Source organism: Melozone crissalis, unplaced genomic scaffold (genome assembly GCF_028551555.1).
Source record: "Melozone crissalis strain CALT ecotype California unplaced genomic scaffold, PUWL_Pcris_2 ptg000023l_1, whole genome shotgun sequence".
Lineage (NCBI taxonomy): Eukaryota > Metazoa > Chordata > Aves > Passeriformes > Passerellidae > Melozone > Melozone crissalis.
The window spans coordinates 20,347,299-20,360,572 of NW_026535801.1; the positions used below are offsets into that span (position 1 = coordinate 20,347,299).

At 41.3% G+C, this 13,274-nt stretch overlaps 1 protein-coding gene across 1 annotated transcript in view; it reads left to right on the forward strand.

Moving 5' to 3' along the window:
* Nucleotides 1–10,209, forward strand: part of WIPF1 (WAS/WASL interacting protein family member 1) — a 54,837-nt gene extending 44,628 nt beyond the window's left edge. Inside the window, exons 7-9 of the mRNA XM_054278294.1 lie at nt 2,218–2,430; nt 4,062–4,175; nt 5,474–10,209. Of these exons, the coding sequence (XP_054134269.1) occupies nt 2,218–2,430; nt 4,062–4,175; nt 5,474–5,529 (383 nt within the window). The 3' untranslated portion in view covers nt 5,530–10,209. The remainder of the gene's footprint in view (nt 1–2,217; nt 2,431–4,061; nt 4,176–5,473) is intronic.
* The last annotated feature ends 3,065 nt before the right edge of the window (nt 10,210–13,274 follow it).

A 13,274-nucleotide genomic window follows, 5' to 3' on the forward strand; every position in this document is an offset into this window, starting at 1 on the left:
GATGACTTTCATTATAGTCACTGTAATTGACGAGGGTTGCAAAGGGATTTCCCCATTACCTTCTTTGATGCAAAGCAGCTTCTGGTAAAGTGACAGCATCTGACTTCCTGAGTCAACCAGTCTGAGTTAATGGTTGCATTCTCGTGAGTGGAGGTTTGTGGAACCTGACCTTCTACGTGTTCAGAGACACAAGCGCAGTCAAATACAACAGCTTTAATCAAAGACCTGGCCAACAATTGTTAAATGTAATAGCACTTGTTACCGCGTGACTAAGTGTTATTACTTACCGTATGTACATATCAAATTAGACTAAGAGTAGAATCGTCTCCTTTGACCAATTTCATAATGTACATTGTCCTCTGTGACAACTGTTGTCCATAACTTTTAAGAATTCCACATCACAACTCAGCTCTCTGATACCTGACAGGCGTCCCTTGAGATGAGAGAATTTAGGCACAATCAAACCCTGTAACAGGTGGAGAAAAGCATCGCACAGAAGATACTGCTGGGAAATTCCATAGGGTTGCCTTTTCATTTAATCCTTTGGAATAAACTCAGAAATCATCTCTAGCCTGCCTACTCCTAGACAAGACAAATGAATGTGATGAGAGCTCCCACAGACCGCTATGTTGCTTTCCAGATCCTTGAACCAATCTGGAGCTCCAACACCTACAGCAGCTGTACAGAAAACAGTGGCTCTGTAACTGTGCTTTGTGGAGCTGGTTGCCAGCCTAGAGGATGGCACAATGCTAGTGCAGCCTGCAGTAGATAAATCAAAGAAATCCCATTACAATGGACCAAATTGATGGGTCAAAGTTGCAGAGAGTGTCTGCAATTATTCAGTCACTCTAAGAGTTTGTTCTGTGGTGACCTTGGCTGCCACCAGTGCTTTCCTACTTGACCCTTTTCTTTGGCAGATGGTTTTAGCAAACCTGCACTAACTTTCTTCTGGCTCAGTTCCAGCTCAGTAAGTAGAAGGAAGTTGTAGCAGTACATTCTAAACATGACTGCACCTATTCTGTAGTAGTTCAGTATAGACAATGGAGTTTAGCTAGGTTTAGAGAGAGCAAGCAAAGCTATTCTGAAAGTTGCTGAATGCTTCTCATTTTTTGAAACCATTCCCTGAAGGCAAACTTCAGTAATTTGTAAAATAAGAAGGGGAGCAAAAATACACAAAGTACAGCATGTTTCTTGAAATGTTTCAATGCTTTTTGCTGGAGACACAGTATCTACTGCTCTCTTTTTCAAAGTGCATGTCTGTAGATGGATTTCAAGACCGGGAAGCATTTATTGAAAATTAACGTAATTGTCAATTGCCCAACTGCCCCAAACAGAGGTAGTGAGACTTTTGAACATGCATAACTCTCCACACCCTCTGCTTCACCTTCTTGTGTCCTAACCATGGGCACTTCTCTCCCTGGCAGAAGCAGCTTTGCTGTCTTTATTTACTTGCCTTGTAGAAGCGCCCTTCCCCTGCCCTCAGGGCAGCCCTGGGTCTGTGTTACGTAGGCTGTGCCTTCATATTTGACCTGTCACGTCCGTGTCGGTTACAGATACACAAACACTGGAAGTGCCAGTCTATGTGTGAGGTCTGTTTCCAGTTTTCAGGGAGATGGATATGCTCCAGCTACTGAAAAACCTGTCATACAGCTCATTTGTTTGTAAATGAGTGAGCTGATGAGCTGCTGCTTCACGCGGCCACTCCCGGGCAAAGCTCCCCTGTGGGCACCACACACCCAGAGGGAACCACCCCTATGGACAGAGAGCCTCTGAAGGTAGCAGGTGCCTTCTGCTGCATGTCTTCTTGCCTTGCAGTGGTCCATAAAAAGGAAATGTGTTACAGTTTGGATCTCCTCAGCACCCTGAATTCCACCTGTGACTCCTGCTTATTGTGGCCATTGTTAATTTAGAGTGGTTTAAAAGTAGCCAGGACCTTTATGGAGGCTTTTGTAGCTGAGGGGAATACGAGTGTGGACACTGCGGTGTGTTTATGTTTAGATGTACCTGCTTCTCTGAGCTGTACTCTGCAAATCAGCACTAAATCCCTGGAGAGCCCTAGAGAGCAGGGAAATGGGTGCTGAGGGCCATTACCCCTTGGGTCCTGAAGCAGCCCTTTTTGTTAGCGGCAGGCCTTGGTATGCCAGCAGGGGCTTTCCACTGGGAGAGTAACCCCTGGTGTTAACAGCATCTGTGTGTTTGCTTCTTGCCTTGCTCCAGGCCCGCTCCCACCGCCTCCCCCCATCAGCAGGAACGGGAGCACCTCGCGGGCTCTGCCCAGCGCCCCGCAGCTGCCGTCCCGGGCAGGCCTGGACAGCCCGAGGGCCGGGCCGCGGCCTCCGCTGCCCCCCGACCGGCCCGGCTCCGCAGCGCCGCCGCCGCCACCGCCGCCCTCGGCAGCTGTCAGAAACGGCTTCCAGGATCCCGGTGATGGTGAGCCACCTCCCAGCTCTTTGCCCTCCGCAGGGAAGGTGTAGGGGCTTTTGGCCCTAATACCTCAAAGGAGGTTTGGGATAGAGACTTTGTTTCTAGTGGCAGCCTTTGGTTTCTGACCAACAGAGGTGTCACTCGGGTCTCAGTTAACCCTGGCAAGTACGACCAGACCAAATATGCTATACATAGAGCAGAATTTCAAAGTCATCAATACAGTCTCCGAAATAACCCTTTGAAAAATTTTTTCAAACCCTTTTCCCTGAAAAAAGGAAGGGAATTGTTTCAGCTCTAATATGCATTCAAACCACAGCTACACTGACACTTCGGAAGTCGGAACAAGTTCGATGACTCAAAGGCTGAAAAACAGATGAGGGAAGAGATTGTCAGAACATTGCTGAAAATGTCAAGTATCTATTTCTGCTAGTGTTTATTAAAAAGATGAGGTCCAAGATTGCTGTGTTTTAAAGATTCGTCATGCTTTTCTTTTTAATTGTTTTCTACTTGCATAGAACAGATAAATCCTTCAGTTAATTATGTAAGGCCAAAATTGGTATTCCTGACATTTATAAGGTTAGAAAAAAGCAAACAGAAAATGAACTATAACTCACGCTTTTAAAATATCTTCACACATCATGTAAGGCAGAAGGATCACAGGCATATTTCTTCCTACACAAGTCATTTGCAGGGTTCAGAACATGCAGCTGCTTTACACACTGGTTTCTGATTGCAGCCATTGGACGTGAACATAGAAAAACTGGATCCAGCAAATAACCACATGTACAAATGCCAGGTAGAACTAATTGAGCTGTTCATTACATTATGCAGTAAAATACAGCAATATCTCAATAAAGTTATGGTTGCAAAGTCCTGAAGGAAGCAAGTGAAGAAATAACAAAGTTTAAGTTAGCCCGCACTTTCTTCTTTAGGCTTTCAAAATCTGGTGCAGAACAGGGCTCTTGGAACATTTCCTATTATTTCAATGAAGAAACTGGTATGCTTTCTTTATTTAGAATTCTATAGACTCAGTAAGTACAGCAAAAGGGCCCCTGTAGTCTAAAGAGATATAGCTTCAAGTGATACATTTATACATTTTTCCATTTTTGACACTAGTTATATACAGGATTCTCTGTCATAAATTTTAGCATAATGGGTATTTTTCTTCTTCCAGTATAAATATTAAGAGAGAAGAAACAGTACTTATAGGAGTATGCTTTTGAGCTTGGTATATCAATGACACTTGAATATTGGTAAATTCTATACCAGGAGCAAAATACTGTTTTGAAGTAGGTGAAACAAGGCAGTTCTGGTAGCACATATGTGTGTGTGTTAAAAAAGCAGATCTGTTATACATGGAAGGGAGAGTAAGACTTATTTTTAGTGGAATTGTGGCTGTTTTCCTGATCTGTAATTTTGCATTAAACTGGCAAAATGATCGGCTTGATAGAAATTTTCATTCCCAAATTAACCTAAAGCATCATCTTCCCTGACTTCCTAAGAGAATGCTGGTTCAGTATGCAGCTGTGTAAGCATTTTGCAATTTAAAACATGCATTAAACATGATGTCAGTGTCAATTGACTTTCCTAAGCTATATCAGAAAACTAATGAGTAAATTGCATGGGATTTTTTTCAGATGAATGGGAAAGCAGATTTTCTTTTCATCCGATATCTGATTTGCCACCTCCAGAGCCATATGTACCCATGAACAGAAGTTATCCCAGTAAACTAGCAAGAAATGACAGTAGAGGTAAGTTGGAATTTCAGTGTATTGTCCTAAAATCAAGTGCATGGAGAAGAATCTGGATGCTCAGGTTTCCAGAGTTCTCAGGCTAACAGTCTGGTCATCCTTCCTCACCACACAGGAAAAGCTAAAAGCAAGTACAAGCCCTCTAAAACTTTTTGAGTGGGGAATTGTTTGTTTTTTAAGTTGAAACATGTACTGTAAGTGACCAACTCTGCCATTATAGTCAGCCCTTCTGCTCTAGGCAGGCAGAACCACAAAATCCCTCAGAACTTTCTCTTCATTTCTCATCTAAATTCATGCACAACTCATTTATTTTTGTGCTAGCATCATCCTTGAGTTTAGTTTTCCTCTCTCCTTGTGTGTTAAACTCTTCATGTTTTTTAAGACAACAGTCATATCCTCCTCTCAGTTTTTGTTTTGCTGGGCTGAATAAATATGGATGTACTACACTCTGCTTCCAAGCCATGTTCTCTGATTAGCAGAGCTGCTTAGGTATACACTTAGGTTTGTTTTTGTCTTTTCCAATCTGTGTTACATGCTTTTCCAGCTCAGGTTTCAAACATTCCTTCTACAGCAGCATGAAGGTTTCCTATCTTTTTTTTGTGGTATTTTGCCTGATACACCCAAGGATCAATTGCTTCTTTTACAACCAGTGACATTGGTGGCTCACAGTTATCATGTAATCATCTGTATATGCAGATGCTTCTCTCCTGTTTCCAGATGATGAAGTTTTGGTTTGAGGCAGAGATTCCTGTTAGTCTCTGTCTGTTCACTTTGCCCTGTTAGCTTTCATCCCATTTGTATTAGTCCACAAAGGAAGGCAAAGTAACATGTCCATTTTTTTGTGTTTTCATTTGTGAGTTTGATGTGAAGATTTTTGTATAGGGAAAATCATTAAGAGCTTTGAAATTTTAATGTGTTTAGAACTTGCCAGTTTGTTGAGATTTGCATGTATGGCAAGTAGCACTGAGAAGTTGTGTGTTCACATAAATTAGTAAGGCTAACAGGAACCAGCAGTCTGTTTTAGGAATGGGAAAATGGACCAAAATACATATGCTTTCCAGGCATTAGGGATAGCATTAGTTAAAAACGTTATTTTACAGTGTTCAAAGTTCTGATGTTTAATAAATTAACCAGGAACTCTACAAAGATTTGCTGGTTTTGTTTTTTTTTAATGGCCAGACATGAAAATTAGTAGATCTTCACCAGTTACTGAATTAATTCCTTGGATGTAAACTCCCCCTTCAAAAGAAGGAGTATTCCAGGAGGAGTAACACCAAAAACCCTTCTTTCTCTTTTAGGTGGTTCTGTCCGAAAAGAAAGAGGTGCCCCCCCACTCCCGCCTATCCCAAGGTGAAATGGGTTCTGGCCCATCTTTGGGTGACATCTGCTCTCAAGTGTCCTTCAAGTCAGCTCTCCTGTCCACATGACTGGAAAGTTGTCTCTCCTGATTGATTTCCACTTTTGGCTTGTCAGCTGGAACAAACTTCAGTCTATTACAGAAGTAATAGATGTGGCTTATGGACTATAGTCGCGCAAAGCTCTGACTTTTATTCGCTTAAACTGCAGGCATTTTGTGGACCCTACAGAACGTAGGTGCATCATGCTTACCATGTCCAACCCTGTCCCCTGGAGAGCTCCGTGGGAAGTCTGGCTTTGAATTTGATAGAGCTTGAACAAAGTTGTTTCATTCACTTTGGGTACAGTAGCTGTATTATTTTAATGATAAAGTATTTGATGCTTAAAAAAACAGTTGCTGGGTAAAAAGTGTAGCCAAGAGTCCCCTGGATCCTTCTTTGCATGCCTAACTCAGCCTATCTGCTTCTGCAAGCCATAGACCTACTACATGGTGACAAAGAGTTCATCTTTAACTTTTTTACTTCAGTTTAGTCAAGCAAATCTTAAACAATGCACAACACATCCTGCCTCAAGGATGGAGTGTCCCTGGCCTTGTTTTTATCTTCAGAGAATCTTCCAAAGAAAAGCACAAGTGAAGAATTCATCAGCATAAAAATATATTTTTTTAACCCTCTTTCCTATTTTTTAATAGTGTTATGTGTTCTGTGACCTAATTCTGTCCTACTCTTATGTGGACCAACCCACGTCATGTCATCCGTGCCTTGGATTGCTGTAACGCCCTCTGCCTGATAGTGCACGTGAGGAGTCCTCAGAAGGTAGTCTGAGTGCAAACACAGCAATTATTGTAGCTACAGGCTCCTCCTGTAAGGCATCACTGGTGCCAGTGCTCCACAGACTGCTTCCCAGTTGTTTCTTTGGTACAACTAAACGATGGGGTTTGACTTAAAAAGCTTCTTGGCACTTAGGTCACGAGTCTCAGAGAGCTTGTGTTTGATTTCCATTATGGGAGAGCGGCCAAGGTCAAAAATGTTCCTCAGTGAAAGCCCTTTGATGTTGTGAGAGGGGTTTGGGGGTTGTACATTCAAGTGGGAGCATCCCAAATTTGCTGTCTGCATTGGTTAAAGAGAAATAGAAAGATTTGGCTATGAAGCTTGTCCTTTCAAACTTTGCTGAAAGGAATCTCTACAGAGAGCTGCAAGGCTTATGATAAAAGAGTAAAGTATTCTAACATTGTGGCAAGTGGTTAATATGTTTAATGGCTTTTGAATTTTGTTTATGAGAAAAGAGCTCATTGTATGAGTGAATTTTACAAGTGAGTCTAAGTGTGTATAAAATGCCTTTGGAAATTAGAGGAAGATGATAATTCTGGGTTTGAAATATTGGTCAATGATAGCTCTTAATTGGACCTCTGAAAAATATCCTCTCAGTCTCATCAGCAGTATGTTTCTTCAGTGTTTTCCTTGGGATCCCTACCAAGCCTGTGTCAGCAGCTGTGCTTCACAGGGTGTTGCTCAAAAAAACCCAAAATAAAACATAGAAACTAGTCATGTAGGTTAAGAAAATGTTTCTCTAGCATGGGAGATATCCTAAGTACACTCTGTGGCTAGAATGAGGTCAGTCCTTGAAAATCTAGGGAATTTAGCCAAAGAGAGTCTGGACCCTGCTGAAAGGTCTGTAAATAGGGCTTTTTGCTCTGTCTGTGAGCAGGGAGAGGCAGATCCGCTTTCTGCCTGGCAATCACATTGAAGGAGATGAGACTAGAGTTGGATTTGGCCAGGTCAAATTTAATTTGGTCTTTTCAGTGTTTGTTTACAAAATCTTATTAGCTGTGACAGCATTGATTATGTACTTGTTTTTTACATTTTTGTATCTAGTGACCTATTTGTAGTTACTGTTAGTGGTCGTGAACCTGCAATGAAATGCGCAGGCGCAGGGATGTAGCTGCATCCAGTTGCAGGGTCGTGGCTGTAAGAGTTCCTTTAACAGATACTGGTGGGACCTCCGTGTGACAGGTGCACGTTGGGATCAAACCTGGCACAGTGCTGAATTTGTATATGTATTTTATGGATGTCACTTCAAGTGCCTGTCTCTTTGGGATATTATTTTGTGAATAGAATTCCAAATAAGATTTTTAGGCTAATAACTTAAAGGATAAATTATTGTATTCATATTTTAAAACAGAAGCACTTAATACTTTTCTAAGGAACAATAGTTTAAATTTAAGAATACAGTATTTTCAGTACCTTGACTTGCCAAATCTTTGTTAATATCCAAATAGCTATGTAGCCAAAAAAACCCCAGCCCTCCAGAAATGATATTTTTTTATAACTTACCTGCTTCCAACATAACTGTTTTACTTTGGTAAGTCAATGAAAATGCTGCCCAATGTTCTTCCAATACTCTATATAATTCAAAATATCCTGTATTTGATCATTTCAGCAAGGTTTTTTGACCAGAAATCTGGACCACTACCAAAGACTTGGAAAACCAGCTTCAGTTTCACTTTAAAAATGTGCTATGTAAAAGGCCCTAGGTTAACAAGCCAAGAATCCTGAGCTGCTTAGGTTTTAGAAATTATTTTTTACTCTAGAAAACTCTTCAGAATAGATGTTTGGCGTACATGTAAAATAGTTTAATACTGCAGAAAGGAGCATTTTTTTTCACATAACAACAGCATTTCCACTTATATGTTTTGCTGTAAAAGTCCCTAGATATATTCCAGAACAACGCAGCATTTTATCATTCAATATATTGCTTCATGTAGCAGTAGCTATTTACAATATGATCAGTATTAAAGTATTTATTTCACTATGAAGTGTTAAAAAAGAATAATACAAAACAGGTTGAATCAATGGTGCCTTATGAATTTTTTAGTCAATTTTTCTGTGTCTCAGTAGAAGAATTAATAGACATTGCTCTTCCAGGTCCTAAGTACACAGTGCCGACAGTAGCATTTTACAGTGTTTGAGCCAAGCCCTGCTGTGGTTTTGTGCTCAATCTGCCAACTCCAGGTGGAGCTCAGTGTGTGGAGAGGCCACTGGAACAGTGTGCAGGTGAGGTGTATGTGGGCACTGGGTGGCTTCACAATCAGTTGTTTGTTTGGTATTGCTCTCAAAATTCAGACCTGTCCCAAAACCAGTGTCTGATGCTGCTGTCCACGCAGCCCAGCCGACTTCAGTCAGTGTGGTTGCAGAGGTTCCAGAAGTAAATTGGATTCACTGCTTGCATCTAAGATTTGCTGGGTTTGTTTCAATGGCATTGTATTATAAACCCTCACACCTTAACCTGTCTTACGTTACCACTGAGGCTTGCACTGTGTGACAACAGCCACAGATGTTTGTTTTTGCTTCATTCAACTCCATAAATAAAATGAGAATAACTTTTGTACCATGTAAAAATAATTTCTGCTCTATATTTTTGGAAGAAAAGCATGTGTTATTTTTGTTAGGACTTTCTGCACCAGCCACTGGGAGAAGAGGTCACAGTGATGAATGTTCAGAGTTGTTAAAGGAAACTCAGCTTGTGATTCAGGAAGTGTCTATTTCTAAAAATGAAATAAATAACATGGCAAAGTTCTTGTTTAAAATCCAGCATTTCCCAACACTAAAAGAATCATAAGGTTTATTTTTTCTTTTCTGCAAGACAGCACTGTGAAAGAAGTTCCTTATATTGTCAGTTGAAAAACTGGGCAGTAGTTTCTCCTTGCAGCATCAGCTGTTTGCATGACACTTGTAGATCTGTCTTGGAGCAGGGGATAAAGGAGCTAAACTGCTATCATGCATCACATGTCTTGTAACACAGCAATCTTCTGTACAGAAGTATGGGAATAGGAACAGTACTTTTTTGCCTTGGAGATGAAGAATGGAGTTGAGTGATCAAGCAGATTATTTTAAGCAGAATGTCAAATGTTGAGAGACCTAGAGAGGGCCCCTTGGCCACAGGACACTGGAAAAGAGAAGATTGCTCAAGGAAATAAAAGCAACTGAATGTTGTTACCAGTACTAGAGTAAAAAATAGGGTATAAAATGTGCCCTTGGGAGTTCCACGTGGCAGTGGTGTGAACACCTTTGCCTCACAGCTGGGTGCAAGGACCTGACACAGCGGTACATTGACTCCACGGGACACAGATTGTGTGAGCCTTCATCTTTCAAACGGTATTCGGCAGAATAAGGAGAATCTCTCACCTGAGATATCCAGGAGCACTTTAAGGGCAAATTCATGGAATGGTTCTTCATGTACACTGGAAGAAAACAGGGATCTTGTAGCTTGTAAGATGGATGTGTTTGGACCATTCAGTTAAAATCTAACTGGAGCATTGGCAATGAGGGGAGTATTGGAATAACTCGGGCAGAAGCAGGGCATGTGTGTATGGTCTCAGTGAGTATGCAGCAGGTAGGTATGCAGATGTAAAAAGCAAAAATGGAAACAGCATGTCTTAAGGGAATAACCTTTTATGTATGTTGCCATTTTGAAATACAGTTTGTCTGTGGTAAATATTCCTGAGTGTAAACTAATGCATGCAGAGGAAGACATCTAAGTTTGGACTTCCAAAGCCACACAAGAGGGCAATATAAAACATAAAACAGGCTGAGCAAAAAGTAACATTTCTATCAGATGCGTAAAGTTTGAGTTTTTTATAAAATAATCTGGTTCTGTGAATTTTTTTGCTTAACCTTTATTTTGTAAGTGATTTTGTTATTTTTCTGTCCTATACCAAATAAATTTTACTTTTATTTAATTGTTGGTGCAGATTGTTACATTGAGGACAAACATAGTTACTTCTTTGACAAAAGCACTTGGCTTTAGCAGGAGCATAGCAGTGAGCCTGGCAGGAGCTGGGGTGAGCTGTTCCCCTCCTCCTGTCTGCCATGGGACAGCAGCACAGCGTAATTCTCAGAGGACTTTGGTCCTACATACAGTGAAGGACACCTGCAGATAAGGAGAAATAATGAGTTTACTTTAGGATAAAGAATGATTGAAAACCAGTGGTTTGTGATGCTGTACTTGTACGTGGCTGTTGGGTGAGCTGTGGCCATTGGCTCTTGGCAGGGCAAGCTAGGCACTTGCCAGGGGAAGATGACATGGAAAATCACTGTAGGTAAGTGTAGATTTTTTTTTATTGTGTCTCCACTCACAAGACAGAAAGCTGCCAGAGAATAGGAAACAAACCCTCCTTTTGACTTTGGAACCCTGTTCTTTATCATACACATTAAGCTATTCAGATAATTTGGACTAGGTTCATCAAAGAAAAACCCTTTTATCAAAGTCCACAGGAGGTTCAAATTCAAGCTGCACTTCCAGCTTCTTCTCAGAAGTTAGAAAGGTCATTTAGAAAGCTAAAAAGCTCTGTACTATAATTCATTTGTCTTGCAAAGAGTTAAACATCAGGTTTACTCTCATGCAAGTTGCAGATCCTTTGACATCTCTGGGGACTGCTTGTTGATACCTTCATTTTACAGACTGACTGAGACAAAGAGCACTTTCTTAGAGGACCATCAACCCTTGTGTAGCCTGCAGACCCTGCAATCCTGATGCCTGGGCTATGGAAACAGAGAAACCATGGTGGAGAGTGGGGGGAAGCTGATGAGCTGTTAAGGAGCTGGCTCAGCAGGCTGTGAGACCTTTGCAGATGTCAGTGGCAGTAGCCTTGATTGAGAACACAGAGGTATGAATCTGGCCATCAGCTGAAGGACTGTCTGTGGCATGTTTTACCAAAGAAATCGTGGTTTTTTCTAGTTTTCAAGAAATCAAACCACTTGCTTGGCTTCAGAAAGAGGGAACTGAGCTGAGCACTCTGTGACCTTGTCATAACCACAACATAGTCCTTCCTTCATTTAACTCAAAAAATGCTGTTGATTTAAAAGAAACCCATGGGCTACCCTGTAAAACAGTTCTGACTGCTCCCTGCAGTTGCAGGAAGGCTCCTGTGTTGCACACAGCACATACATAAATATGCAACTCCTTTGATCGTGGTTCAGCAGTTTCCAGTGACCTTCCTGCCTCCTGTGCACAGGCTGCTCCCCTCTGCCCTCTCACCCAGTCTGACTCCATTTTACACTGAACATAGTAACTTAGTCCCAGCAAATTACTGATGTCAGAACTAAATATTGGCCCATATATCTCTGTAAAACATTTAATATAGTATTTGGGTTAACTAATGAAATAGATCGATTGGCAGTCGAGCTCTTAACCTATCTAAAGATTTCAACAGCAGTCCAGGTACAGAAACAATCCTGAGGAAAGGATGACTGGCACAAAAATATTTTGATTAAACATAGAGAATAAATAGGGTGGTTGCTGCTAACATTACCTTGTGTCCAATATCTATCTGTCTACTGAAGAACAATATCAGATAATCTCTTCTTTAATCCTAAAACATATTTGTGGCTTATGATGCATGACTTCAGCAAAAGCTACATTCAAAATATAAAATAGCAATCTATCATGAAAGCTGCCTATATGATGCTGCAATAAGGCTCTTATCATTCCCATCATGTTTCTTCTTTGTTATTACCACTCTTCTTTTTCCTGCAGATAAAAAAGCTTTTTTTTCAAGAATGCTGAGATTTAGGCTACATAGATAATTTCTCATTTTCAAAATGGGATTCTTCTTGTTATTTATTTTCTTTTTCTTTTTTTGCTGGAATACAGGAGATGCCTCTGCCTAAACACCTCTAAATTAAAGGTGGACAGAGAGGGCTGTTGGTTGCTGTCCATCCTTTCTCTCTGCAAAACAGGAACAGGTGATCTCTCCCTGTAGTTAGGGCAGGGCTCTGTTACTGTGCTATGCCCTTCTCAAAGGGGACCACTTTGGCTACCTTTTGCATGTGCCCTATGTGCAAAAAAATTTTGTCTCCAACCCGGTGTGAACACTGTACACAATAAGGCCTGTAACCAGTTCCCTTCTGAAAATGTTTTTGTATGGATGCAAAGATGGCTGTTTAAGCAGTGGGTGTTGGATGTAACCCAACTTGAAGGAAGCATTCATGTATACAGGGATGTGAAAATGAGTCATTCCTGTCCTTCTCCTTTCTAGCAGAAATTTTAGTAAATTCAGAGTTACTGGTGAGCCCTCGTGTGCCCTGTGGAGCAGCAGAGCCCCTGCATCTGAAGGCTGAGCACTACCAAGCCATGAGAGCCAAAGGCAGCTGAAACAATCAGAGCACTTTGAAGAGAGCAAGGTAAAGGCTGTGGGTGAAAGTCCAGGCTGAAAGCCCAGCCTGTCAAGGTATTTTGATACTGGAACTAGTGTACCTGTAGATAACATCATTGTGCTGTTTGTCAGGGACTGCAGAGCCCATCGGTACTTTCTGTGCTGTCTCAAAACCAGCCCTCACTGCAAACTGCTGAAATCCTTCTGTTGAAGTTTTTTCCCCCTCCTTACTTAAAACAGAAACTTTCACTTCTGCTATTTGGCCAGGATCTTGGGTGCCTTATGAAACCTGAGAGCCTTTGTTTGAAATCAGACAGATACATGATCCTTTCCTCTTAATAGATACTTTCATCTCCTGAGCTGTGCCTGCAGGACTGCTGCTGTGCTTTCATCCAAGTGCCAGTCAGCTGGGGGGCTGGTGTGTTTGCTCCAGTTTATTGCTGATTTAGAAACAATACCCTGCTGTGTGCTTTAAGAGAATCACCGTATGTGCCAGAACCTTCATTCCTCCCTCTCTCTTACATATGGCCACTTCTGAGCAAGGGCAGGAATTGAAAATATATTTTTTGACTGGAAGCATGTCTAGTCCA